Genomic DNA, 27,946 nt, shown 5'->3' with positions numbered 1-27,946 from the left:
ATGTTTTATTTTGAGAGAGAGCTAGCACATGGGGGAGGGGCAGAGAGAGAGGTCCAAAGCAGGCTCCAGGCTCCGAGCTGCCATCACAGAGCCAGACACAGGGTCAACCCCACAAACTGGAACTGCGAGATCATGACCCTAGCAAGTCCATTGCTCAACTGATTGAGCCATCCAGGCGCCCCACCCCCTTTTTACATTTTAAAGACAACTTTGGGTGGGTATAAAATTCCTTTCACAACTTTACCCCTAGAGCCTTTTGCTTCACTGCCTTGTGAAGTTTGTTCTAAGATCTGAGACCAGCTTGATTTTTTCCCCCTCATTATACAGGACTTGATTTCTCTGCTTAGATGTCCTTGTAATTCTTTGTGTCTTACCTTCATCAGGCTATTTCTTAATAGACTGTTCATTATTTCAAGAAAATTTTCTTGTATCTGGATATTTAAATTTGCTCAATTTTCTTCATCAGGAATGTGAATTATGCATATGTAGGATTTCAAGTGTTTTACTACCTTTATATGTCTTTTAAAAATTATTTCCCATTTTTATTTTCTCCAGCCTATTTTTTGTATGTCTTATATTTATTTTATATTGCTTTATAATAAGGCTTTTATTTGTCCAGTTTTTTAAATCATTTAAGCTCTACTAAGCTTATTTAGTCTCATCTTTGAACATGTATACTTTGCATTTTTTTAAAACATCACTTTGTTAATGGTCTTTTTTTTAAATGTTTGTTTATTTTTGAGAGTGAGCTAATGAGCATGAGTGGGGGAGGGGCAGAGAGGGAGACACAGATTTAGAAGCAGGCTCCAGGCTCTGAGCTGTCAGCACAGAGCCTGATGCAGGGCTCAAACTCAAACTGTGAGATCATGTCAGATGCTTGACTGAGCCACCCATGCATCCTGTTAATGGTCTTTTTTTGAGTCTGGAGAACTTGTTACTTTAACTTTCTGCAGGGAGTGACCAGCATCTGTGGTCTTTCTTTTCTGAGTAATGCTTATTTAACCTCAGATCAGTCTATATGCGGGAAATAACAGAAAGGGGCTCAGGGAATGAGGCTTTCAGTTCTTATATTGGAAGATTTAACCAAATTAATTGTGGGAAGTGAAATCAATTTAGTAGTTTGCACCCAGTGTTAAAAATGTATTAAGGGGTGCCTAGGTGGCTCAGTCAGTTGAGCATCCAACTTCGGCTCAGGTCATGATTTCATGGCTTGTGAGTTCGAGCCCCGTTTTGGGCTCTGTGCTGACAGCTCGGAGCCTGGAGCTGCTTTGGGTTCTGTGTCCCTCTCTTGCTCTGCCCCTTCTCCGCTCCTGCTCTGTCTCTCTCTCTCTCAACATTAAAAAAATTTTTAAAGACCCACAAAATACTGTATAGGAAATATCAGAATGCATTTTGCATGTTTTTTTTCCTGAAATGTTTCAGTATAGAATACATGTGTAAAGGGGTAAAATGTAAAATGTTTCTTAATATAGGCTACAGTCAAAAAAGGTTTACAAAGCTACAGTTCCAAGGCCTCATCCAGTAGGCTAGCACACAGATGACAGAAATGGCCCTTCAGCAAAGTTTGTCCTTAGACTTCATCTCGTCTGCAATTCTTTGTCACTAATAAAAGAATAGGAACAATCTGCTTCCTGTTTTAGGCTGGCTGTACTACAATTTGGTTCAGATCTCTCCATACACCTAAATAAGTATGCTTTAAGTTTATAGTTTGTTTGAGGAAGCGAGGCTTATTTCTGTTATTTAAGATTGTCGAGTTTTTGTGGGTTTTTTTTTGCAGGTTTTTCAATTTCTTAATCTTATACTTTAAAATGAATATTTTAACAATATACTTGGTTGGTCCATAGGTCATTAAGCCAGAAGACATTTCTTTCCATCCGGATCACTTTGGTAAAGAACTAACTTCTAGGACTCTATAACAGATATCAATAGAGGTGCTTATATTTAATTCTTAAAGGCAGTCTTATATATAGTTGTATGATGAATAACATTAGCTCTTATGGATGACTTTTATCAGCTCAAGTATTACCAGGTGAGGAATCGTTGAAGAATGTAAAATCTCAAATCTCCCAAAATGCTTTAACATTGCTGCAAAAGTCCTTCAGTTCAACAGCAAGCAAAAGAATGTTAATCCTGTGACCAGATCTAGCTTCCCAAGAAACTAGATCGTATGAGGCAATTGGTCTTCAGAATTCTTGGTAGGTCCAGAGCTGTGGGAAGTCCAATCACTTCCCCCCACCCCTCTTTTTTTCCACTGTTTCCTTTTTAAAGGAAAAAAGTTAAGTACTAGTAGAATGAACTCTTCTAGCAAAGATCTCAACACCTTCTTGATTATCAATGCCCACGGACACTTTGCAGTTCTTATTTTGCTTCTAAGTCCTCAAACCCTTAGCTTCTTTGATATACTGTCTCCTAATTCTTCTACCTTTCTGAAAGTTCATTTCCATTTTCAGGTGGTTGACTGCATTGCTTTCTCTCACCAGTGTTTAGTGTTGCCTATGCTTCTGTTGTTGGCTTTTCTTACATAAACACACACTTCCTGGGCAGCCCCCATTTAATTCTACATCTTCCACAATTACCTAAATGTTGTCTATTCAGGGTTAGATCACTATGCTCAACTCCAATTCCTACTTCTAACAACCTGGGCTTTATCTAGATATACCGTAGCAGTCTCTATACTTTAAGTAAAATTGAATGCATCATTTTTACTACCAAAAGAACTTTCACCACCTGCCCCCTCTAAAGCTTGGCCTCTTCCTGCTGTACTTTCTAACTTTGTGAATAAATGGCACTATTTGCCAGCAAATGAAGTCAAAACCGTGAATGGTATTAGATACTTAACTCTCCTTTTCAATCTTATAGGCCCACTGCTACCGACTAAACTTGGAAAATAATGACAGTCTTTTCAAGGTAAAGGCTGAGCACCATAACCTAGAATTCAAGGCTTATGGGGAAGAAAAAACATTATATAAGAATGTTGTGTAAAAGGTGTTAAGTTCCATTGTTGAACTGTTCAATGCAACTGGATTAAATGATCCAGAAGAAGTCTTAACATTTGAATACGTTCTGTTCTTACAAAGCTGCTGCTAACTCATCAGTTTTCATGTTTATTACGTAGTGCTGCTGAAAAAAAGTCTGGGAGAGAATAGGTTTTACTGACTTGAGTTTTGAGTGTAACAGCAGCAGCACAAATCTCAGGATTCTCAGAACAGTTCTAATCATGGAGCAAACCAAAACTAAACTACAGAAATACGGAAAGTGGATGTGTAAAATTTAATAATAAAAGGGTCACCATGCAGCCACATCCTCTCCTTGTCATTCATCCTCTCCACCCCTCAAATCCCTTACAAAGTTGAGTACAGTCAAGGTTGGTTGTACAGAGGGGTCGAAAGCAGCCCTTGGGAAGTGCTATCCCTCAAATGTGGATTATGATTCAAAGAGCGATACAAAACTCAGCACCTCTTTCATTTAAAAAAAAAAAAAGTGGAGAAATTTGGTTAAAAAGAGCTAAAATATTCTCATAGCTGCCTAAGGTGTAGGTCTTGATACTTCCACATAGACAGGTGACTTCAGATCCACATGAGGCCATTTGGACTAAAACCAAACTGAGTCCGTTACTCATTCCCTCTCCGGCTCTTCTTGTGGCTTTTCTTAGATCTGAAATGGTAACACATACAAATCGTAATACAGGTGTTAAAGGAGCTAGGCAAGAACTTCTGAGGAAGACAGGGGCATGCAGATACTGATGGGGATGGAGATACCTAATATTTATTTATTATTTTTTTTTAATGTTTATTTATTTTTGAGAGAGACAAAGAATGGGAGTAGATTAGGGGTAGAGAGAGAGGGAGGCACAGAATCAGAAGCAATCTCCAGGCTCCGAGCTGTTAGCACAGAGTCCGATGCGGGGCTCAAACCCATGAGCTGTGAGATCATGACCTGAGCCGAAGTCAGATGCTCAAATGACTGAGCCACCCAGGCACCCCAATACCTAATATTTATTAAATGTGCTTGGTGTACTGTCTCAGAGCAACACTGAGTGACGCATTACTATCCAAAATTTGCCATTGAGAAAATGGGCTCTGAGACGTTAAGAGTGCACCTGACAGTGTATAATAGCATATAGAGGTTTCTAATGAAAATTTATCAAATGAAAGTGACTTTGTCCAATGTCACTCAACTGTTAAGTGTTAAAAGTTGGGATTTAATCACAGGTCTCCTGAGACCAAAGCTCATGCCCTTACCACTATCCAAAGCTGTAATCCTATGAGGAAAAAACAAACGAACACAAAACATATATAGTTCTAAAAATTCTCAGGGCAAAAGGCCAGTTTTGTCCTGTAATAAAGGAAAATTCCTAAATATTCCCATCAAAACAAAATTTCAGGTCTAACTTAGTTATGACTGGGGCTTTAATTTCTGAATAAAGAAAAAATTCTTAAGTCAAAATAGAGATGAGTCCATACCTTTCAGGAGACTTTGAGTGGCTCCTATGTCTGTGACTACGGTGATGACCTAGGGAAGAAAGGGCCACTGGATGAGTGGTATTCTACCTACCTACTCCTTCACTGTCATTTTCACTTCCCCCAATCCCTTTAATTGGCTTAATATTTTTTTTGGCTTATGCTAGAGACAGCTCTTGTTGGTAGCACTTCTCTGAAATGTGTGTGTTGTGGGGGCGGTGGTCAGAAGAACTGAACCCACTTTATATACATTCAAGGCTTTATGGCTGATTGCACAAAAATCACATTTATTTACCACTACTCTGTTGGGTGGTGTTCCTATAATTTCAGATGAAAAAACTGAAGCTCATCATCTTTTTAGCAAATCTTATAAAGGAGAGTCAAGATGTGAACTCTTAACTTTCATATTCTAAGTTCATTTCCTTTCCTTTTCAAGCAATAATACAGTCAGGCACTTCTGTACTGCAGGAGGCTGACTAGGCTAATTACAGTTCTTTAAGACAACCAATAGCAAAAGGCCCAAAGGCTATACCTGGAGACTTGGAGCGGGATCTGTGCCTTCTATCTCGAGACCTGCTGCGGTGACGTCTTGGACTTTTACTCCGATGCCTTTCTCGGCGAGGGGAGGGGCTGTGGAGATGACTGGTCAGATTCCTTTATCTGACAATATATTCACCACAACAGCACCCCCCTTCCCCAAAACCCTATCTTTCATTACAAATCAACTGAAGGCTTACCTCCTCCTTTTAGGAGACCTACTCCGCCTATACAGAGAGAAAAGAGGAAAACCTTAGTAGGTGCACTGCAGTTGTAGATTCCAAAAACTGTCCAAATTCTTCACTCGTATCCATGCCCTTTGTTCTGTAACTTTTTATTAACACCCTCCCACTCTAAGTCTGGGATTGGCCATGTCATCTGCTTTGCCAATGGGGTATTCGCAGATGGGATACTAACAGATACTGGAAGGAAACTTGTGTGACTGAGGCTGTCTGCTCTTGAATTCTACCACTGCCATGAGAACATGCCTAACTTAGCCTAGAATGAGACACATGGAGAAGAGATGAGTTGCCTCAGTCATCTTAGTTAAAAGCCATCTTATACTAGCCAACAGACAGCTGACCACAAAATGGGTGAGTGAACTTACACTGCCTATTCTATTCTAGCCCAGCTTCAAATCACTGACTATAGCCTTGTGAACTACATAAATGGTTACTGTCTGCCACAGAGGTTTTGCAGGTGGTTGTTCTATAGCAATTAATACACTAGGCAAACATTCTTCACAATCTGAATTTTTTCCTTCTTTGAAGTCCAAACTTCTTTGCTACCGTACTAAAAGTCTCTCTGGAAGAGGCCAATGACTAGGGCCTTACCTTCTGGGAGACCGGCTTCTACTCCTCCTGTAGCGCAGTGTGGGAGAACGACGGGGCTTGTCCAAGTCTCGGTAGCTTCTCCGGCGATGATCAGGTGATGGCACTCTCTCCAACTGGAAAAGAGATAACTTACACAGAACCATTTAGGAACAGTATATACACCCCCTCCTCATCCTGGCCCAAATTCCACCTCCAAGTGACTTTAAAATAACAAATACATAGAGAACCCTAAGGACAAAAAGAACTACCAAATAAACTGAATGGTTTCCAATAATCCCACTATTATTCTAGTGTTGGTACCTTTATTCTGGGACAATGTGAGACTAGTGAGAAGTAATTCTGTTTATCTCCTTAAGAAGCTGGATTTCCAATGAGAAAGAAGAGATACAGATGTAAGATCAAGAAGATTAAAGTATAAACTCATGCTGTACTTTAATCTTAAAAATTTCCTCCAGGTCTGCCAACTGTAAAGACCTAGAAATACTGACCAAACCCATAGCAATGAGCATTTATAGTGCCCAGACTGTGGTATCTAAATACCATTATCCCTTTAAATGAAACCAAGGGCTCCCTGGAAAAATGGCTAATTTCAGGTTTGGGGCAGAAGCTTTGAAGACATGACTAGAATGTATCAGAAGCAAGGAGGCTGAGACTACCATGATTATATCAGTCTCTTGAGTCAAGTTGGGGGTCTCCCACTGGCCAAAGAGGGGACAATTTCAGCATCAGCAAGGACCATGATGGTTCCAAACATCCAATTTGCTTAAATCCATGAGTTCACAATGTTACCGGGCACAAAAGCACATTGATCACATTGGGAGGATACTATGGAGTCAACTAATTATTTTAGAAACTGATAAAGAGAAATAATCAAGTACTGATCTTTTTTTCTATATCAACTGTACCTAGGAAAAATTAAGTGTTGATGTGGGAGATTTCTCTTTACAGCAATGTTTTAGGTAACAAATGATGAAAAGACAAATTAGAATATCACCATCTTACAACCACTAATGGGTCTAGGCAGAGATCATCTAGGCACCATAGCTCCTAATTTGACAAAAAAAAGACAGCCAGACTTTGCTCACCCTTGGGGAAGTACACACCAGTACCTATAAAGGAGTGTTGCTCTACTCTACCTCAAATCCAACTGAACCTTCAGATCTAAGAATTTGTTTATAGGAAATATAAGGGACAGATTTAAATGACCCCACAGGGACACAATCAGAAAAACACACATTGTAAAAATCTGTATAGAATAACATGACCTGTTTTATGGCTCTTTTTTGAATACTAATTCAAACTTAAAAAATAAAGGGCAATTGGGGATATGTGAATCCTGAATATTTGTCTTTTTCCTTGTTTCAAGGTTAATTTAAATTCTAGTTAACATATAGTTTTAATTTCAACACTGAATATCTGATATTAAAGAATTACTGTTAATTTGGAGGTGCTAATGGTATCACAGTTAGGCCTTGTCTGAAATACGGATGAAATACAGGATAGCTGTGATATAGGTCAAGAAAATTGGTGTGGGGGCAATTTGGTATAGATATACAGAAGAAATAAAATGGCTGAGTTGATATTATGGAGGCTAGGTAATGGATAAATGGAGGCACATTCTCCACTTTAGCACATGATTGAAATTTTCCATCAAAAAAGTGGAAAAACAGGAGTGCCTGGGTGGCTCTTTTGGTTAAGTGTCTGACTCTTGATTTTGGCTCAAGTCATTATCTCAGCATTCAGGAGATCGAGCTCTGCACTGGGCACTGCATTAAATGCAGAGCTTGCTTGGGATTTTCTCTCTCCCTCTCTCTGCTTCTACCCTGCTTGTGCTTTCTCTCACTCAAAATAAATAAACTTTAAAAGAAAAAGAAAAGAAAAGCAGAATGCCTACTTTTGGTTTACTCACCACATAAGAGCACCTCAGCCTTGCATGGCTTTCAATTCATGAATGTTTCCGTTGGCACTCACCTTAAAGGGAGCCTACTGGCTCAGAACTACACTTCCATTTGCAGTCAGAATCCATAATCCAGCATTTCTTGTCCCCCCCCCCCAGCCTTTTTTTATACATATTTTAATCACAAATGTTTCAGATCCTTCTTTTCTAATTCAACCATAAATACTTCTACATTATCATATACAGTACTTTTCATAACAGTTTTAATGGCTAATAGTTGTAATAGTTTACCTGAGTGCTCCCTGACAGCTGGGTTCCTTTCAATTTTTCAGCATTATAACTAGTAAAGAACATGATCATGCAGTAGGTATTTTTCTTTAAAAAATTTTTTTTAATGTTTATTAGAGCAAGAGAGAGCATGTGCGCAAGGTGGGGAGGGGCAGAGAGAGAGGGAGACACAGAATCCAAAGCAGGCTCTAGGCTCTAAGCTGTTAGCACAGAGCCCAACGTGGGACTTGAACTCACTGACCGTGAGATCATGACCTGAGCCAAAGTTGGACATTTAACTGACAGAGCCACCCAGGCACCTCAGGTATTTTCTTTTTCTAAACTAGGCTTACTCCTTAGGATAGGTTCAACTATGAACAGTATTATTATTCTTGTCCTAACTATTTATTTAAATAGCTACCAACTATGAGGCAATTATAATGTCCCAGTACTGTGCTAAGGGCGTTATATATATCCTTTTATTAATATCCATAACAATCCTAAGAGAAAGGTATCATTAGCCTTGCTTTACAAAAGAAAAGACTGAAATTAATTTGCACAAGATTATGGAGAGCTGAGATACGAATCAAAGTCTATTTAATTCAATGCTCATACTCTTAAATATCGTATTTTTTGGTTAAAGAAAGTTAAAAAGTAAAGTCTGAAAACAAAACAAGAAAGGACCATTCCCCCATCCCTTCCCCATAATTATCCCTCCTTCAACTGTTAAGCTCCCAGAGAGCCTGACCTTCTCATCTTCCTCTTCTTCCTCTTCACTGGACTCCACATCATCCATGTCCTCTTCTAGAGCGCTAACCCGAGGCTCCAGTTGCTCAGCTTCCTCTAGCACATAGCGTTTCTATGGAAAGCATAATGAGAGTTAGAGGGCCTTGTTCTCTCATCTATGTCTTGAAGCCCCAACACTGGGCTTCTGGGATTGACAGGAAGACTAGGGAGCAACAGCTGAGGCAATTTCATTTCAAAGACATCCTAGACAGTTCAAGGTTTTCCTAAGGAATCTAACATACTTGGAACCAATACTCACATATCCCCCTGGAAACACATAAATACAAAGTTGAAGGTAACAACTTCATTTTCTGTTGGCTTATTCTCTGTGGTCTTTCACTCTTCCAGTCACTGAAATATCAAGCCGTATAGGTATAGCCTTGAATAAAAAATGGAGCCTCATATACAAGGACCAGTATGTTCACAGCTGTGACTCTGGTGGCTGGTAGTTGCAACGGGCTCAGAGCAGAATCTCCCCTAAGAGACCCACTGAGGCTCAGCCCAGTTTGGCGACTAAAGAGTGCCTTGGGTCCTGCTCTGGAATACCACCAACTCTCTACCTGACTCAGGATTTAGAGAACTGTCTATACAGTTCAGTGTGAGTCATTCAGTGTGAACGCTGGAACTCCTGATTCCATTTTCTTCTGAGATGTGACTTAAGCAGGCTTATCTATGATTAAGGAACTGAAAGGCAAAGATGAGTTAAAAAATGCCAAATGGACTTGCTGGGTCATAAGATCCCTTTACCATTTTCTCCTGTCTAGGACATAAAGAATGTTGGACAGCCCTAGAATAAATAGTAATATTTAGCTTACATCTCACTCATCCCTAACAAAATTCTATGAAGTTTGGGAGAAATGAGACAAAGATGCCACTCAGTGAAGTCAATACCTCATTAAAGAGCTCCTTGGAAGAAGGCCCTCCAGTCACAGGATTACCAGTTTGTGATCTAAGACTGCATCAGACAGGGCATCCCAAATCCCTAATGCTCACAAGACTCAGAAGCTACTAAAATCAATATATTAATTCATTGTATTTGTGTTTGATGAAATTTGAATTCATCCCAGAGCAGCTTGTTGCCAATGTCCAGGCACATCAGAAGCTAAATTAATGAGGTACTTAGCAAGGACAGAATCAGAACAAAAGAAAGTGTTAAGGATCACTTCATCCAGAACAGATAGAGGCCCACACCCGACCACACTTCTTGGTGATATACATCAGTCAGATTTCAATTTTCTCTCTCGGTGCATGTTTTGTGGTCTTCTAGACTCTATGCAGACCATCTTCTTTACATCAATAGTCTTGCTTAAAGCTGAATGGACTTTCAATCCTTTGGCTACAAACTGATTGCACTTGAAAGTAATCCATTTCTTGTAGTATTTTTAAAAATGATAGCAGCTAATAACGATTGCTAACATAACCATAATGAAGTGTGAGAACTGGGCCCTGAAAGCACGCTTTCAGTTTTGAAATCTTACTCTTTTTTTAGAGTTTGTTTATTTTGAGAGAGAGGGAGAGGGAGAGAGAGAACCCTAAGCAGGCTCTGTGCTGTCAGTGCAGAGCCCGACGCAGGGCTCAGTCTCATGAATGGTGAGATTATTTTTTTTTTTTTTTTTTTTTTTTTTATATGAAGTTTATTGACAAATTGGTTTCCATACAACACCCAGTGCTCATCCCAAAAGGTGCCCTCCTCAATACCCATCACCCGCCCGCCCCTCCCTCCCACCCCCCATCAACCCTCAGTTTGTTCTCAGTTTTTAACAGTCTCTTATGCTTTGGTTCTCTCCCACTCTAACGTCCTTTTTTTTTTTTTTTTTTTTTTTTTTTTTTTTTTTTTTTTCCTTCCCCTCCCCCATGGGTTCCTGTTAAGTTTCTCAGGATCCACATAAGAGTGAAACCATATGGTATCTGTCTTTCTCTGTATGGCTTATTTCACTTAGCATCACACTCTCCAGTTCCATCCACGTTGCTACAAAAGGCCATATTTCATTTTTTCTCATTGCCACGTAGTATTCCATTGTGTATATAAACCACAATTTCTTTATCCATTCATCAGTTGATGGACATTTAGGCTCTTTCCATAATTTGGCTATTGTTGAGAGTGCTGCTATGAACATTGGGGTACAAGTGCCCCTATGCATCAGTACTCCTGTATCCCTTGGGTAGATTCCTAGCAGTGCTATTGCTGGGTCATAGGGTAGGTCTATTTTTAATTTTCTGAGGAACCTCCACACTGCTTTCCAGAGCGGCTGCACCAATTTGCATTCCCACCAACAGTGCAAGAGGGTTCCCGTTTCTCCACATCCTCTCCAGCATCTATAGTCTCCTGATTTGTTCATTTTGGCCACTCTGACTGGCGTGAGGTGATATGAATGGTGAGATTATAACCTGAGCTGAAATCAAGAGTCAGGTGCTTAACCAACTACTGAGCCACCCAGGCACCCCGAAATCTTACTCTCTTTACTACAGTCTACAATAGCCAATACATAACAGGAAATATATATAACATTCATTTTCAGGATTTTTATTTTATAGGTTCCTTTAACTGGGTCACTATGGAGGAAGAATTGGTTCACTGCATTTAAATGTGAGCACTTACCTACCAACTGCTTTTTATCCAGCTGATTTGCTGCCTCATCTGACCCGTTTATCAGATACCTGCATTTCACTCTATTCCCTACTTTGAATTAATTATTATGAAATAAATATTACTTTGCTGGGTGAAAGAAGACAAAAAAAGAAGAGTATATACTGTATCAATTCCAAAACACAAACTAATCTTATTGTGACAGCATATCAATGGTTGCTTAAGGGTGAGGGAGGAGGGAAGGAAGGGATTACCCAAAAGGAAAAAAGGAAACTTTTGGGATAATGGATATGTTCACTATTTTTGATTGTGAGGACAGTTTCAAGGGTGTATACATATGGCAAAACTTACCAAATTGTACACTTATCAAATTGTATGTAGTTTAATGTATGTCAGTTACACTTTAATAATAAAGCCATTTAAAAGAGCAAAAGTCTTTGTTCAAATGAAATCTCACTCTCAAGCCCAATATGTAACTTGGAGAAAAAAGGAGTTGCTGTGATTGAATATGTGGGGCTTTTTCCTCTTATTGCTCTCAGTAGCCTTAGAACAGTTCCACAGAGCATTTTAAAGACCACTGAAGTAGTCTAATTTCCCTATTTTATAGATGGGGAAATAAAACAAGGTCCCACAGCTAGTCAGCTATAACAACAACCCAGAAATTTAATCTCCTAATTCCCTGCTCATTTCTCCATTACAGACCATTCCCTTTCTCTTTAGGCAACGTACTTTATCTGTTTTCCCTATGTACTTTATGACAGTAGGTTTAAAATCATAGTCTGCAAAACCCATTCCTGAAAGGTGCTACATGGATAATCATTAGGGAAGGGAGCAGGGTTATAAAGATATTTAAGGGGTTCAGATCTCAGTCTACCACTCCTGACTCTCCTGTTTTATATCCTGCAATTTCCTTATAATATTTTAAAGAAGAAAGTCTTGCTGTGTTAACTCACTTTTAAAGCCCTACTCTTCAAATACTTTATCTGTTTTCCTTTCACTCCCAATCCCCTTTTTCATAGTAGTAAGACTGCTTAATAAGAGGGCCACTAGGATCCTAGAGCTCCGGTGTTTTATTATGTATGTGTACTTGTCTGTCTGCCTGTCTTGGGGAGAGAAGGGCGACTCTGATAAGAGACCTTTATCTTTTACCTGTAGCCGGGGTAGAATGATATCACAGACTCTCTCACTGTGCAGCAGTTCATCAATAAACTCATCCACATGCATCAGTTCAAACTCTGAAAGAAAAGTCATAAGCTTAAGCAACTTGGAAATAAATTTATATAGCCAACAAGTAAAAGAAGTTTAAGACTCTATATGTAAAATATAGAGTACTTGGTATAGAAAGTGTAAACCCTCTGCAGCCTCCCCTTCCTGCATATTCATTAGTAAAGCTATTCAGTGTGGCAGTTACAGAGAAGGGATTACTGACAAACCTGGCTCAAACTATAGCCATTCACAGCCTTGTCATCACTTATCTTCATTCATTCAGTTCACCTTTACTGAGGCCATCTATGAAACAGGCCTCTTCTTAGAGCTGGCGATAAAGGGATGAATAAAGCTGTCCGAATTAGCAGGAGACCCAACACAAAAGCAAGCACAAACAGTCCTGAATTGTATAGGGGTGATGTTCTTGAACAGATCATATAACTCAAGTACAAATTCTTATGTGAACGCACTATGTTTTTAAATATAGAACATGTATCTTATATGGTAAACAATAGCCTTTTCAGGATTCTTATCGTAAACTTACCTTAGTTCAGTGGTTCTCAACCAGGGGTCACTTTGCTACCCACAACTAATGGGGATGCTACTGGCATCTTAGTGGGTAGAGTCCAGGGATAATGGCTAAACATCCTACAATGGGCTGGACAGCTCCCCACAACAAAGAATCATCTGGATCAAACTGTCATTGACAGATTGAGAAACCCCATTTTAGTTTAACATAGGATAATCATAAATAAGTAATTCCATGATGGCCATGACCATGTCCACCTTGTTCACCATGTTATTTCCAGTATTAGCACAGAATCTGGCATGATATTGGTAGTTACTATGTATTTATTCAATAAACAAATTAACAAGTTAATAAAATTTAAAGTAAAACACCAAAATCTTAACTTTCTACTGCTTAATGTTACATCTAGAAGGGAAAGGCAAATGTTCCTAATCTTTGGTTATGACACTAAGTGAGAAGAAAAATATTTTGACTGTATTACCCTGAATCCCACTCTACCACAAAAAATACCTTTTTGTAAAATGTATGGAGCTGCCCCCATTGGACACACTATTTTTCAGGGGATTCCTACAGAAGTATAAGTATACTTAATCTATACTGCAGTGTGAAATAAAGTGCTAGAAGAGACACCACTAAAAATAACTGTAATGATATATAACATAGGGAAAACTAACTTTGGGAGGTTTGGGGAAGGCTTTTACAGAGGTCATTCTAAAGGTAGATCTTACGGGATGGAGCACATGTGGAGGGAACACATGATGGAAGGCTGAGATTGACACAAGATGCAATTGAAAAGGTAGGCAACCAGGGACAGACTGGGTAAGGCTAACAGGAAGTCTGATGGAGTACTCCGTGCAGGTGGTGGAGAAGCTGAATGAAGATGGTAATGTAATGGATGAAGAGGAACATTCACAACGTATGTTACAATGTGAAGGGAGAGATACTGGTGAAATAAAAACTGGTTCAGGGAGGAAGGTCCAGACATTTGGCAACATACTCACCCCCATTTCGGTTCTGGCTCTTGATTTTTCGATAGTCGTTGTACAGAGGCTCTAAGTACTTGTAGCAATCAATTGCAGTGCCTGTCAGCCTCATGTAAAGTGCTCCCAACATGCGGACATACCTGACAGACAGAGGACAGTGAAGCTACAGGCCATTCAAAAAAATTCTTGAGTTTCACACCTGCCTTTTTTCATATCAGTAGTGGATGAACAAGTTCTTTCTCTTCTTTGGCATATGAGAAAACTGCAATTTTAGAGGCAACATAGGGCAGCAGAAAGATAGTTAAAATATGGAGACCTGGCGTCAAGTTCCCATTCTACCATTTACTTGCTGTGGGAACTTGGGACATGTTGATCAACTTTCAGAGTCTATGTAACATGAAGATAGAACTTATTTACCTCACAGGATTGCTGTAAGAATCAAATCAGATACTGAATTTAACAACAGGACATATATATTTACTAACAATACAAGAAATAATATACATAGATGTGAATATATAAATTGTTGCTAGGCAGCACAGAAGGCTGGTTCTGGAAAAGAGTCAAAGTCATCTAGGTTACCATTCTGAGTCCATAACTTACTGATTTTGTTATATTAAGCAAGTTACTTACTTTCTCAATCCTTGTAAAATCGAGATGATAATGCCTAATTTAATGGCTTGGTGTATTTAGTGAGAAATGTGCATGCAGTGCTAAGCATAGCATATAGTGCCTAATAAAAGTTAGCTATTTTCTAGCTGTTAATGTTTTGTTAAAATTCCTTTTTCTTTTCTCCTGTATCCAACTACCCACTCAAATCTCCACTTGGAGTAACTAGTAGGCATTTCAAACTCAGCAGTTTCTTTATATGACAAACAGAATAAAGTACAAAAGAATGTGTACACTGAAGCCAGCTTTGCCACTTACTAGCTGTTTGACCTTGAGGAAATTACTTAATTTCTCTGTGCTAGGTTTCCTCCCCTGTATGACAGGGGTAATAACTTTATAGGGTTGTTGTGAAGGTTAAATACCTATATGTAACTCCCTTAGAATAGAGGGTGGCACCTAATAAGCTATCATGTCTGTCTCCTATACTTGTCTGTGAGCTCCTTGAGAATGAATAATAAAATAGTATGAGCAGCTTACATCTTGGGGGTGTTTACCATGCGAGAGGCACTGCACTATCTTTTTTAAATAAAATTTTAAATTTTATTTCAGAGAGAGAAGAATGCACAAGTGGGGAGAAGGGCAGAGGGAGGGAGAGAATCTTAAGCAGGCTCCACACTTAGCACAGACCCTGACACAGGGCTCGATGCCATAACCATGAGTCAGGGCTCAGGCACCACCTAGGCCCCCAGCACTATCTTTTTTAACTCTCATATCAATCCTGAATTGGTATCCTCATCTCCATTTTACAGATAAATAAAGCTCAGAAAATGTAGTAACTTCTCCAAGGTCACAATAAGTAACAGAGTCTGGACATGAACCTATATCTACATGAAAGTTTTCCTATTTGTCTACCACACAATGTAGTTTTCTTCATCTTTGAGCATCCAGTGTTACCAACATATTAGGCACTCACTTCTGCTTAATCTATGTTCAGTGAATTTGTGAAATGCTTTTTGGGTGGCAGAGGCAAGGGGGTGGGGGGAGTTACCAGGACTAAGAATGTAAAGAAGATCAAAACCATCAGAACAAACAAAATACAAACTCAAGAACTCAGGAGCAAAGTCTGTAGGGTGGAACTCTGTAGAAATAAGATACATTGCTTTCACTCTTCTTAACCAAAGCCAAATTCTGGATCACTGAAATTGAAGCTTTTATATTAGCTAATCAACATTTCACTCACTTGAAATCTTCATTTTTGATAAACTCTACAATGATATCCTTCTCGGGTTGAATTTGAAGCATCTTCAAGGTCAAACACAGAAAGGGAGTTGGCTTTATGTTGCCACCATAGACACCACCCACAAACCTCAACTCCATGGCTTTATCGACTACAAGTTCAGCTAAAAACAAAAACAAAAACAAAATAAAGTGGCATCTCAGACACATTAGGCCCAGCTTTTCCCAGTGTGAAGTGGAGAGAAGTTAGTTCAAGCTTTGGTATTCCTGCATACTAATCAATAATTTCGTATTAGGAGAATAAGCATGTCTGAGTAGGAATAATAGCAGCAGCCAATATACACTGAAGTGTCACTATATGCGAGATACTCTGCTAAGCATTTCATATAATCTCAATCTTCACAAGCTCTGAAGTTCCTGCACTGAGGCTGTTTTCAGCTAAGAAAAATGAGGGCTAAGAAAGGTTAAGTGACTTGCTCAAGGTGCACAGCCAGAGAGTAGCAGGGCCTGGATTTACATGCAAGCAGTCTAATTTCAGAGTCCATGCTTGTCACCATTGTTTGCCAAAAAACTGCCAGATCAAGAGTTAAATAACAACAACAAACCACTCTATAACTACATAACCCTGAGTAATTGTCCTCTACAGAATGGGGATAATAATCTTTCACAAGTGTTTTCAAAAGCAAACACAAGCTGTGTGAACTAGGACAAGTCATTTTACTTTTTAACCTGTCAGTTCAAATCTGAATAATAAAGGTACAAAGTTTAAGGGCTATAGTGACAATCAAGTGAGACAAAACAAATGTTAACACCTGACACACAGCAAATAATGTATGAGAGACACCATTAGTGTCTTATAAATCAGATTTCAAGTTCCTTTGCGATAAATTCTGTATTAATTCATTCAACATTACAGTTGACAACTTATAGCCAGGTGCTAAATACTAGAGAAACAGGTAAAGGGATAAAGAAGGACAAAATTACTACTCTTACAGAGTTTACAGTCTGGCAAGGCAGAAAGCATTGAAAAAATAATTGAAATTGTGATGAACAGTTGAAAGAAGATGCAGGATGCATAAAATTATATGACGGGAACATAATCTTAGTGTTGGGGGAGAAAAGATCATGAGTTCACTTTTGGATATACCGAGTTGGCATGTTTTGGAATCAAGAGATTTAGATCTCAGAGGGAGAGATAAATTTGAAGGCATCTACATATAACATGTAACTACAGTGTGGAAATCATCCAAGGAGAGAATTATGTAATGAGAAAAGGTCCCAAAATTGACATGACTCCAAAATTTAATGGCGACTGAGAGAAACAATATGACTTGTCCATGGACACACAGTTAGCAGTGGTGGCAACAACAGTAATGGCATAGGTGGAGTTAACAGTAATGGCATAGGTAACAACTAGCACACTGCTGAATACTTCTTAAAATATTTACCTGTAACTTTGTTTTTTGTTTTTTTTTTTTAAGTTTACTTATTTCGAGAGAGAAGAAAGCACAGGTGCGGCGGCAGCAGTAGGTGAGGGAGGGACAGACTGATTGGGAGAGAAAATCCCAAGCAGGCTCCCTGCTGACAGAGGAAGAACCCAAGGCAGGGGATCCATCCCACCAACCCTGGGATCATGACTGAGCGGAAACCAAGAGTGGGAAGCTTAACCACTAAGCCACCCAGGCGCCCCTATACCAAATACTTCTTGTACTTTTTTTAAAGTTTATTTATTTTGAGAGAGAAAGTGCGAGTGGAGGAGGGGCATAGACAGAGGGGCAGAGAGAGAATCCCAAGCAGGCTCTGTACTGTCAGCGCAGAGCCCGATGTGGGGGCTCGAACCCAGGAACCATGAGATCATGACCTGAGCCAAGTGGAAGGCTGAACCGACTGAGCCACCCAGAGAGCCCCATACTTTTGTACATTATTGTATTTCGCCCTTAGAACAAACCTTTGAGGTGGGCATTAAACTCATTTTACAGTAAGAAGCAGCCATGGTTCACTGGGTAACAGAGCTACTAAAACGAGGAGCCAAAATTCAAAGACTGAAAGACTACCAGTTCTTCTCTGAAGAACTGATATTTATATTAGGATCCGAACGTGGGAATACTGCAAATGGTCCAGATTTAGGGACAGTAAGACCATGAGTTGGGTATCAGGTATGTTAACGTTCCTTTAAGAACTTTAGGGTCCCCGAGGTTAACAATGTTTGGGAACTCAGCAGATAATTATGAAATATGGAAAGACCCACAGAACCCAACTCAGACATGCCTCCGACTAAGGCGCTAGCATATTCACAAGTATCCCCAGAGATCAACACAAAACTGGATACATAGTAGGCGCTCAGATTTTTCTGAACGACTGACAGATTCCCCTCTGTTTCACCCCCTTGGGCCAGTCTTGGAGGCGCCCAGTCAGAACTGGGCCACACGGCGGCGGAAAAGAGTCCGCGCGCTCCCGCTCACCCGTCAGTCCAAAGCACTCCTCTTTCCAGTACTTAGACTCGTAGATTCGCGTCCGAATGATCTTCTCCACCAAATACTGAGGATTGGTGCCGTGGATACTATGCGCATCCTTCACCGTACGGTTCGCCATTTTCGAACTCCTTCGGTTCTACTTCCGTCGGTTCCTTTAATGCGTCACATCCAGTTTAAAAAAAAAAAAATCCACAAAGGGACGGAGAAGGGTTCAGAAAGTCTTTAAATAGCTGAAGCCACCATCTTGATACCGGAAATGCTGCAAGAAAAGGAACTTCTCTCCGCTTAACAGCGTCGCTGACCGAATCAATGATGGCTGCTGCACGTTTGCCGACGAGCGGCGTGCATCCCCTCCCAAGTGGGCGGGGCTGGATGGCTGGCTGGTGACGGAACGTGGAGACAGCCTGGGGGCGGGGCCACGACGTTTGGCGCGAAATTTTCTTTTCTCCATCTTCTCTACTTTCCCAGGTAGGCTCCCGCTTTGTCTCCAGCGTGTGGCCAGTGCCTGTAAGAGGAGTCCAGCTGGGGCAGGTTAGAATTGCTGCGGCTCCACGAGCTCCTGAAGCAGAGACGGTGGAATCGGAGGGCTTAGGCAACTGGTGAGTGTGGAGTTCCGGGGCTGGAGGGGGATCTGAGCCAGGGGGACTGCGGAAGTTTTTCTCTGTGGACGCACTCAATCATTGATTCGTTCAGCAGATATTTACTAAGCGTCTGTTAAATTCTAAGCCCATTAGGAGCATTCTTCTTTTCCACATCCCGATTTGTAAAAGGCTTCCTACTCCGTCAGGGACGGAGAATTTGTAGTTGGGGAAACCGGAAGCCAACAGCAGAAAAGCGTGAGTATTCCTGGCCACAGCGCCCTGAGGTTCTCATTTAATGATCGTAACCATATCTTCTGTCGGCTTTGCCCTTGTGATGCATTTGCATCTTTTCCTCCTTTGAGCCATCGTGAACCAAGCACCACAGGGAAGGCAAAGCAGCAGAAGTTATGACTCCATTTTACGGATGCATCAATTGAGCCCAGAGAGAGACTTGTCTAGGTCGCTTTTTGTGAGTAAGAGGCCTGGGCTCCTACCCAGGTCTTTTTTTTTTTTTTTTTTTAACCCCCAGATGAGTTGCTCTTAACTGCTGGACTCTCATCCACCTTCTTTCTAGGAGAGAAGTCTACTGGCACGTCTTTTACTTCCTCTAGGCTAACCCCGGAATAGAAAGGCCTTCTGTTTTTACGGTTGGAAAAAGCACTGGACTTAGACACATGAGATGTGAGATTCCTATCCGGGGCTACTATCTGCGAAACTACAATGATTAGATGTGTCAGTTTTCTCTTTTAGTTGTCCGTAAAAATGGTACCCTCTTCCGTGCTGTTTTTGGGTACTTGTGAATGCCAACGGAGGTTTCCGATGTGACAGCATAATTTACCACGTCCTTCTGCAACAGTTTTTAACGTAATAGAGGGTAATATGTGGATTTTATAAGGTTTATGAATCCCCTGAAATTAAAAGCAAAATTTTGTGTGAATTGTATGAGAGTTTCATAACGTTCATCAAATTATTAAAAAAAAAAAAAAAAGAACCACTATCTCTTAAAAATAAATGCAAGGGGGGCGCCTGGGTGGCGCAGTCGGTTAAGCGTCCGACTTCAGCCAGGTCGCGATCTCGCGGTCCGCGAGTTCGAGCCCCGTGTCGGGCTCTGGGCTGATGGCTCAGAGCCTGGAGCCTGTTTCCGATTCTGTGTCTCCCTCTCTCTCTGCCCCTCCCCTGTTCATGCTCTGTCTCTCTCTGTCCCGAAAATAAATAAACGTTGAAAAAAAAAAATAAATGCAAGGGATTAGGGAGTGGGCAAGTGATTTTTACCATTTTTGCATTTTCTCACTTAATTCTAGAATAGTGCCTGGCACACAATGGGTGATTAAAATTTTTTGTTGAATAGAAGGAAGAGTCTATTATTATCCCCATGTTGTGGGTAAGAAAATCGGGATACATTTGACTTCCCAGTTAGTGGCCTGGGAAGCCTGACTTAATGTAGTAAGCACAACAGAAGCAAGTTCTCTTAGGCATGTATTAACAGTATCCACTTTCACACAGGTGTTGTAAAGTGAAGTGGTTTAGAGTTCATTGGAATCTGGCTGCTCAGGGTTCTAATTAAGGCTGTGCCATCCAGAGTAACATTGAGACAAGTTAATCATTTAAAAAAAATTTTTTAACGTGTATTCACTTTTTTGAGAGACAGAGACAGCATGAGTGGGGGAGGGGCAGAGAGAGAAAGAGACACGAATCTAAAGCCGGCTCCAGGCTCTGAGCTGTGAACACTTCCTGACACAGGGCTCCGGCCCATGAACTGTGAGATCATGACCTGAGCTGAAGTCGGGCGCTTAACTGACCAAGCCACCCAGGTGCCCCAGGACAAGTTAATCATTTTGAAGGGCTAATAGCACCTACCTTTCATTTAGCAAATATTTATTATTGAGTACCTACTGTGCACTTAGTATGTGCTAGCATTGTTCTAGGATTATTTTGAGGATTAAATGAGATAAATTCGTAGAGTTTTGGCTCCACCTTCTATCATAATATTGGCTCAATATGTATCCGCTATCATTTTTACTGCAACCATGACTCCCTTATGTTTTCCTTGGGTGTGGCACCCTGCACTGGGTGGTATGTATGTTCCCGATTTCTGGTATCTGCAACACTGAGAGTCTGTTGTGGGTATCTCCTAGAAGCCAAAGCCTTTGCTAGGCCAAATCAGACTGACTGCCTTTCTACCCCATTCATCACCCCTCTTGGGTGATCTCTCTGCTGATGGTGGATGAGATGAAATGCTGGGTCATAAGGTAAGAAAGTGGGATAACAGTACAAAGAGGCTTGACATCTTATGCTGCCTCTTTAGATGGACTCTCCATTAATTTTTTGAACTTTTCATTGAAAAATATTTACAGACAAGTGAACATATCAAATGTACAGGTCAATGAATTTTCTTAAAGAGAACATACCTGTGCAACCAGCATGCAGATCAAGAAACATGACCAGCGTCCCAGAAACATCCGGCTTCCCACCATGTTCCCTTTCAGTCACCTAGGTTACCTTCTATTACGACTTCTAACACCATAGGTTACTTTTACCTATTTTTGAACTTTATATAAATGGAATTGATATAGTATGGTATTTTCTGGTGTCTGATTTCTTTAGTTCATTGTTACTTTGTGAGATTTTCCCCATGTGTGCAGTTATAGTTTGTTGAATTTCATTGCTGTATAGAGCTGCTGTGAACATTCTGGTTCATGTCTTTCAATGGTTTGTATGTTTTTCTGTTGGGTATATTCTGTTGGAATTCCTGGGTCATAGGATGTTCATATGTTCAGTTTTAGTAGATGCTGCCCATTTTCCAAAGCAGTTTTACCAATTTACGTGCCCTTCAGCAGTGTATGAGATTTCTGGCTGTTCTCTGTCCATACCACACTTGGTATTAATTGACACTAATGATTTTTTAAATCCTTTTTTTTTAAAGTTTATTTACTTATTTTGAGAGAAAGAGAGAGTGCAAGCAGGGGAGAGGGAGAGAGAGGAAATGAGAGAGAATCCCAAGCGGGCTCTGCACTGTCAGCATGGAGCCCACCATGGGGCTCATGAACCATGAGATCATGACCTGATCCAAAATCAAGAGTCAGACAATTTTTAAAATCAATTTGTTTTTTCATTCATTCATTCATTCATTCACCTTTTGTGTGCCAAGTACTAACCTAGGCTCTGGGGATACAGTTATGAATAAGATAGACAAGGTCCCAATATCTGTGCTTTTTGGAAGCTAACATTCTTTTTTTTTTTTTTTTTTTAAGTTTATTTATTTTGAGAGAGAGTGTGAGCAGGGGAGAGGCAGAAAGAGGGAGAATCCCAAGCAGGCTCGATGCCATCAGCACAGAGCCTGATGTGGGGCTCAAACTCATGAATCCATGAAATTGATGAACTGAGCCAAAATCAAGAGCCAGATGCTTAACTGACTGAGCCACCCAGGCCCCCCTGGAAGTTAACATTCTAGTATAGGAAGTACAATAAATAAGAAATTAATATAGTATTTATTGCTTTGATCATAGGGTGGGGTAATGGAACATGATGGACAGTATAAGGGAGTAACAGGGTAACTTTCCATTGGGTATCAGTGAAGGCCTATCTGAGAAAGTTTTATTGGGGCTGAGACCTGAGCCATCCCTGCAAAGATATGCAAGAAGAGAGAACAGCAACTGTGTAATACATCTGAGGACACCAACAACCTTGATCTGCTTAAAGTTTGGGAAAGCAGGCTTGAAGCATAGTGATAGAGCAGTGGGAGGCAGTTTATATTTCTAAGCCCAGACAGTCTTTCTTCCAGTATCCCTGTTTGTTCAGCCTAGGGTAAACCACCCACCCTTGTATATATATGTCCATATACTGTTCTCATTTTTTTTATTTTTTATTCTTTTGAGGTGGGGAGGGACAGAGAGAAGGAGAGAATTGCAAGCAGGCTCTGCACTGTCAGCATAGAGCCCAGTGTGGAGCTCAATCCCACGAACCGTGAGATCATGACCTGAGCTGAAATCAAGTTGGACGCTTAACTGACTGAGCCACCCAGGCACCCCACATACTGGTCTCATTGATCATAGCTCATGACCTCCTAGAAATTTTATCTTGGATTGGTTTTTGAAGGAGGATGTCTGCTTTAGTAAGCTAAAATATCATCGTATTATAAAAAGCTGAGAGCTTGGATTTGATTCCCTTAGGTATACATGAGTACCTTATAGGTGGTTGTCCTTCTCTTTGCCAATTTGGGGGTTGAAAGAATGAAAATGTTGTTTCAGTGGAGTCAAATATTATAGTCAAAGTGGCAAATCAGGTGATTTATTCTACACTTAGGTTATTCGGGAATTATAGAAAGTTTTCAGGGAGACCAGTTTGCTGCAAAGTACTCTCAGTGATATTCCAGGTTTTTGTTTTTTTTTAATGGCAGGATTTAGTGAGATCTGTAATTTATTTGCATCTTTTGTTACTTCTGTAGCCTATTTTGCCTGGTTGCATTGTGGAAAGGTGAAAAGATCCAAGTTTACTACTGACAGTTCTGTGTTAGATCATCCATTAAAAGAAACATATATTGTAAGGTAAGTTAGTGTTCTGTATTTCCTTAACATTTATTGTGATTCAAAACGTTTTACTAATTTTTACCAAGAGATTATTGGTTATAATGAATCCAAATTCACTTTTTATTTGAGCACAAGTCTCCTACATTTTTTACTCCTTAGTCTTTGCTATTTGTTCATTTCTGTGATGTACTTAATTAAAATTAGATTCATTTTAATAGTATTATGTATGAATTATATAGTACTGTTAATGTTTTTAATAGCAATCATTTAGGCATCTTTTCTAAGCTGTGTATTTACTAATGACTTAGTATCTTTTCTTCTTTTTGCTAATTAGTTTCCTCAAAGCATAGGAAAAAAATACCTTTTTTATTTTTTTAAATTTATTTTTTTAAATGTTCAGTGTGGGGTTTTTTTGTTTATTTTTGAGAGAGGGAGGGAGGGAGAGAGAGAGCGTGAGCAGGGGAGGGGCAGAGAGAGGGGGACACAGAGGATCCCAAGTGGGCCAAGCTGACAGCAGAGAGCCCGATGCAGGACTCCCAGCTCACAGATTGTGAGATCATGACCTGAGCTGAAGTCAGACATTTAACCTACTGAGCTACCCAGGTGCCCCATAAAAAATACCTTTTTCAAAAGCTGAAAATCTTATAGGTCAGAATGTTCCCAAGTTAGAATATAGGACATGCTACTGAACTTTAGGAAACCAGCTTGTTTAATCAGGATGTTGTTTTCAACACAGCCTGAAATTATTGGCCCATCTATCAGTAATTCAGAGTAATTCTGTCAAAAGGATTAAAAAATTTTTTATTTAGCCCCAGTTTTGTCAAATTTTAGTTTCATAAAAAAAGCATTGAATTTAGAGGAAAGATTTATTGTCTTAATTACTTAAACTTAAAATAATAGATTGGCATTATTATTAGGACTAATAGATTGCAGCTCTCAAATTGTAGAGAGGATTGTCAGCTATCCTTGGATTTTTCATTCACATTTCTGTTTTTATCAGTAAAAGTGTCTCCTTTTTTTCCCCATGTACTTTAACATAAGCATTTCTTTTTGCTATTCACACTACTTACAGCTAGGGTCTGTCAGATGCACAGGAAAAGTCCCCTTTCAAATGTCAGAGAGGTTTTGTGTTTTTTGTCTTCAATGTAAGTGTAATGATACACTTGATAAAACCCATTACCATTCCCCTAAATGCCTCTTGCATGTTTTTCCCTCCATCCCTTAGAATCCCTCATTTAATTTTATCTTATCAATATTTACTTATTATTCAATATTCAGTTCAGAAAACCCCTGTAGGGAGCCTTTGCTACTTCAACAGTCTTAAGACCTGGTTTATAAGTGTTATGAAGATGCTTACAATCATTGTATCACTGTATTTAGTTTCGAGTTGTTGAATGTTTAATACCTATCATTGTGCATTGTAGCTAGTAGGTACTTCTAAATATTTATAGTTTCTTTTCTTACATATTGACTGTGCATAGGAACAGATAAGACAGTACAAGACATACACAGATGATACTAAATTTCCTGTGTTCAGTCTGTATAGAACTTGACCTTTTTCATCAAAGAAAATGTTTTCTAAATCTAAAATCTGGATATAAAATGTATTGGGGGCAGAAGAGTAGGCCGAACTCACCGAAGGCAGGGAACTGTGTACTAGAATCCATCAGAGCATTGTCATGTTAACTCAGTTAGTGACTTTCACATAGGAGCCATGGCATACTACCCTACAAGGCTGAAGACCAGACAAACTTACTCGTGGGTTGGCAGGCCATTGTTGGATCAAAAACTACACTACCACATCTACAAGTGAGTGATGGACTCTGTTGGGTGTCCTGGAAATAATAGCTTCTCCACACTAAACTATTAATAACTTGTATCCAGCCTGTTCTAGTTATTACAGATTGAGAGTTGAGGGACAATAAATATGAATAGATTATAAGGAAGGGTTTTGTTTAATGTAAGATGATAGCATAAATAAAGCAGTGATACAGTAAGACGTTATATCATTAATAAAATTTGGTAGGTATGATAATGTTATATCTATTTAAGGTGGGTTCTGTGTATTTCTGCATAATAATAGGGTGGGATTTGATGTTGTTTAGATGTCCTCTCAGCCCTAGAGGTCTCTGAAGAATTTGATACTGTTACTGGGCAGCTTTCATGCTTGGAAAGCCTTTGTTCTTTGTCAATAACCGAGAGAAGTTGGGTTCATAGTAAGGCCTCTAGATTAATCATTCACACTGAAACAATTGATTCAACCCATTTCATCTCTTCTGGCATATGACTTTATGGGTGAATTGGTTTCCTAATAGGAGAATTGGTCATCAGAGAGAAACTATTTCAGGGATTTCCAGTTGGAGAGCACTTTCATCTGTGCCCAGAGGGTCGGAAGAGGTTGGCCCATCCTAAACGATTTCCTAACATGTTTCTCTCCCTCCTAGAGAAATGAGTGTCAAAATAGAAGGTAGTTTGACTGAGATTCACATCCAAGTTGGACAATTCGTGTTGATTGAAGGGGATGATGATGAAAATCCGTATGTTGCTAAATTGGTTGAGTTGTTTGAAGATGGTGAGTTTGGGGCTGGAATGAGAACCATTCCTTATGAATGATTGGGAGCTGCAAGATTTCTGATTGCTGATTTTTCTGTTCACTGCAACATAGAGGGTGTGAACCCTAGATTCTGAGGTGGGGTCACTTAAGCACTAGCTGTACCCTGTTACGTCTAGTAAACTTTTTTGCTCGCTAGAGCAGTAGTGGGTAAAAATGGGATTGGCGGAGTTCAAGAATTAGGTTTTCCATTATTTTTAGGAGTGGGTAAAATAGTCCTTAAGGCAGTTTTGGATAAAGGATAAATTCAGGAGGAAGGGGGAAGGAAAAAAAATAGATGATACAGACGTGTCCTTTAAATTTAATTAACAAAATTTTTTTTTAATGTTTATTTTTGAGAGAGAGAGAGACAGAATGTGAGCAGGAGAGGGGCAGAGAGAGGGAGACACAGGATCCAAAGCAGGCTCCAGGCTCTGAGCTGTTAGCACAGAGCCCAATGTGGGGCTTAAACTCACGAACCGCAAGATCATAACCTGAGCCAAAGTCAGATGCTTAACTGACGGAGCCACCCAGGCACCCTGGTGTCCTTTAATTTTAGTATGAGGAAGATAGTGATGAATTTTGAAAATGTAACTTTTTTTTTTTTACAAGGGAGGAGATAAGTTGGATTGGGAAGGTATGTCAGTTGATGTTCAATCAAGAAAACAAAAAGATCTTTAGTTTTTCCCATAGGGACTTGTATATAAGTGTTAAAAAGGCTGGAGGAACAAAAGGTGGTATTTCCCAGAGATCAGTAAGTGCAGAAAGCCATTACTACCCCTAATTCCAGAGGAACAAAAGGGAAGGTAGTGTTAACCAGAGGCTGCATGTCCACACTCACAGCCCTCAACTGACTTTCTGAGCTTTTAACCCTCTGCAAAGCAGAAAGGTAGGAATGGGGCAGAGTTCCAAAAGGGGAATTAAGAATAAAGATAGCAGGAGCTCCTGGGTGGCTCAGTCAGTTAAGCGTCCAACTTCGGCTCAGGTTATGATCTCATGGTTTGTGAGTTCAAGCTCCACATCAAGTTCTCTGCTGTCAGCACAGGGCCCTCTTCAGATCCTCTGTCCCTCTTTCTCTCTCTCAAAAATAAATAAATAAACTTTAAAAAAACAAGAAGAAGAAGAAAGATAGCAATTAGAAACTACATAAAACTGTGTCTTCCAAAAGCTAGGCAGAGAATGACAGGATAGGTATTCCTGTGGCAGTTTGTATGCCTAAAAGGAATGTGGAGGAAAACCTCATGAAACTAACATCCACCAGGGGGAGCACATTGGCACGGTGGGCTTCTGTATTTGAGCTACGGGCCTTTGTGTATAGATTTTAGAATCATTGTGTTGCTCCATTGGATGGCTTCAGTCTTTATCTGAAGTGAGGGAAGAGAAGAGGCGATGATGATGGTGGTGCTAGTGATTGTGTATGTCCTTTCACTTGGGCCTGATGCTGGTATGGAGTGATATTAATGTATATTAATATCATATTAATGTATAAAGATAAAGCTAAAAAATGCAAGCATACGTTTGCTGGAAGTCACCTCAGTGGCTAATGCTCTAATTTTTGCCACAATTTTTGTTTTGCTATTTTTGGTGGCTTCTTTATAATCCCTGATTTGCCAGATTTGTTCAGTGCCTGTGTTTAGAATTGCTCCTCTCAAATGCCTTTTGTAACTTCTTTGATGACCGATAGCCTCATTAGGAAGTGGAACAAAATGAGAAAGACATGGGTGCTGGTGGAGTCAGATCGCTGCTGGTTGATCCTATGACCTTTGACAAATTACTTAAGGTCCCTGTAACTTGAATACTTTGCCTGTAAAAGAGAGATAGCCATAATACCTACCTTGTAGGGTT

At 39.9% G+C, this 27,946-nt stretch overlaps 2 protein-coding genes across 3 annotated transcripts in view; one reads left to right on the top strand and one right to left on the bottom strand.

The window, feature by feature from the left end:
• Positions 1 to 3,247: 3,247 nt before the first annotated feature.
• PRPF38A (pre-mRNA processing factor 38A) lies at positions 3,248 to 18,675 on the bottom strand. 2 transcript variants are annotated; one of them, XM_030323907.2, is made up of 10 exons: positions 18,393 to 18,668; positions 15,935 to 16,094; positions 14,104 to 14,225; positions 12,517 to 12,602; positions 8,743 to 8,853; positions 5,831 to 5,943; positions 5,198 to 5,224; positions 4,993 to 5,090; positions 4,464 to 4,512; positions 3,248 to 3,654 (listed from the first exon to the last, which is right to left on the bottom strand). In XM_030323907.2, exons 1-10 carry the CDS (start codon positions 18,520 to 18,522, stop codon positions 3,612 to 3,614), a joined length of 939 nt encoding a protein of 312 aa, XP_030179767.1. In that variant the 5' UTR covers positions 18,523 to 18,668; the 3' UTR covers positions 3,248 to 3,611. The 2 variants fall into 2 exon arrangements, with proteins under 2 accessions (XP_030179767.1, XP_030179766.1); XM_030323906.1 differs by having other exon boundaries at positions 3,525 to 3,654; positions 4,993 to 5,102; positions 18,393 to 18,675.
• Positions 18,676 to 18,821: 146 nt separating this feature from the next.
• The window catches only part of ORC1 (origin recognition complex subunit 1), a 33,268-nt gene continuing 24,143 nt past the window's right edge, over positions 18,822 to 27,946 (top strand). Inside the window, exons 1-4 of the mRNA XM_030323904.1 lie at positions 18,822 to 19,003; positions 23,430 to 23,529; positions 25,221 to 25,320; positions 25,956 to 26,083. Of these exons, the coding sequence (XP_030179764.1) occupies positions 25,226 to 25,320; positions 25,956 to 26,083 (223 nt within the window). The 5' untranslated portion in view covers positions 18,822 to 19,003; positions 23,430 to 23,529; positions 25,221 to 25,225. The remainder of the gene's footprint in view (positions 19,004 to 23,429; positions 23,530 to 25,220; positions 25,321 to 25,955; positions 26,084 to 27,946) is intronic.

This window comes from Lynx canadensis, chromosome C1, assembly GCF_007474595.2.
Source record: "Lynx canadensis isolate LIC74 chromosome C1, mLynCan4.pri.v2, whole genome shotgun sequence".
NCBI lineage: Eukaryota > Metazoa > Chordata > Mammalia > Carnivora > Felidae > Lynx > Lynx canadensis.
This window is presented reverse-complemented; position numbering and strand designations above follow the sequence as displayed.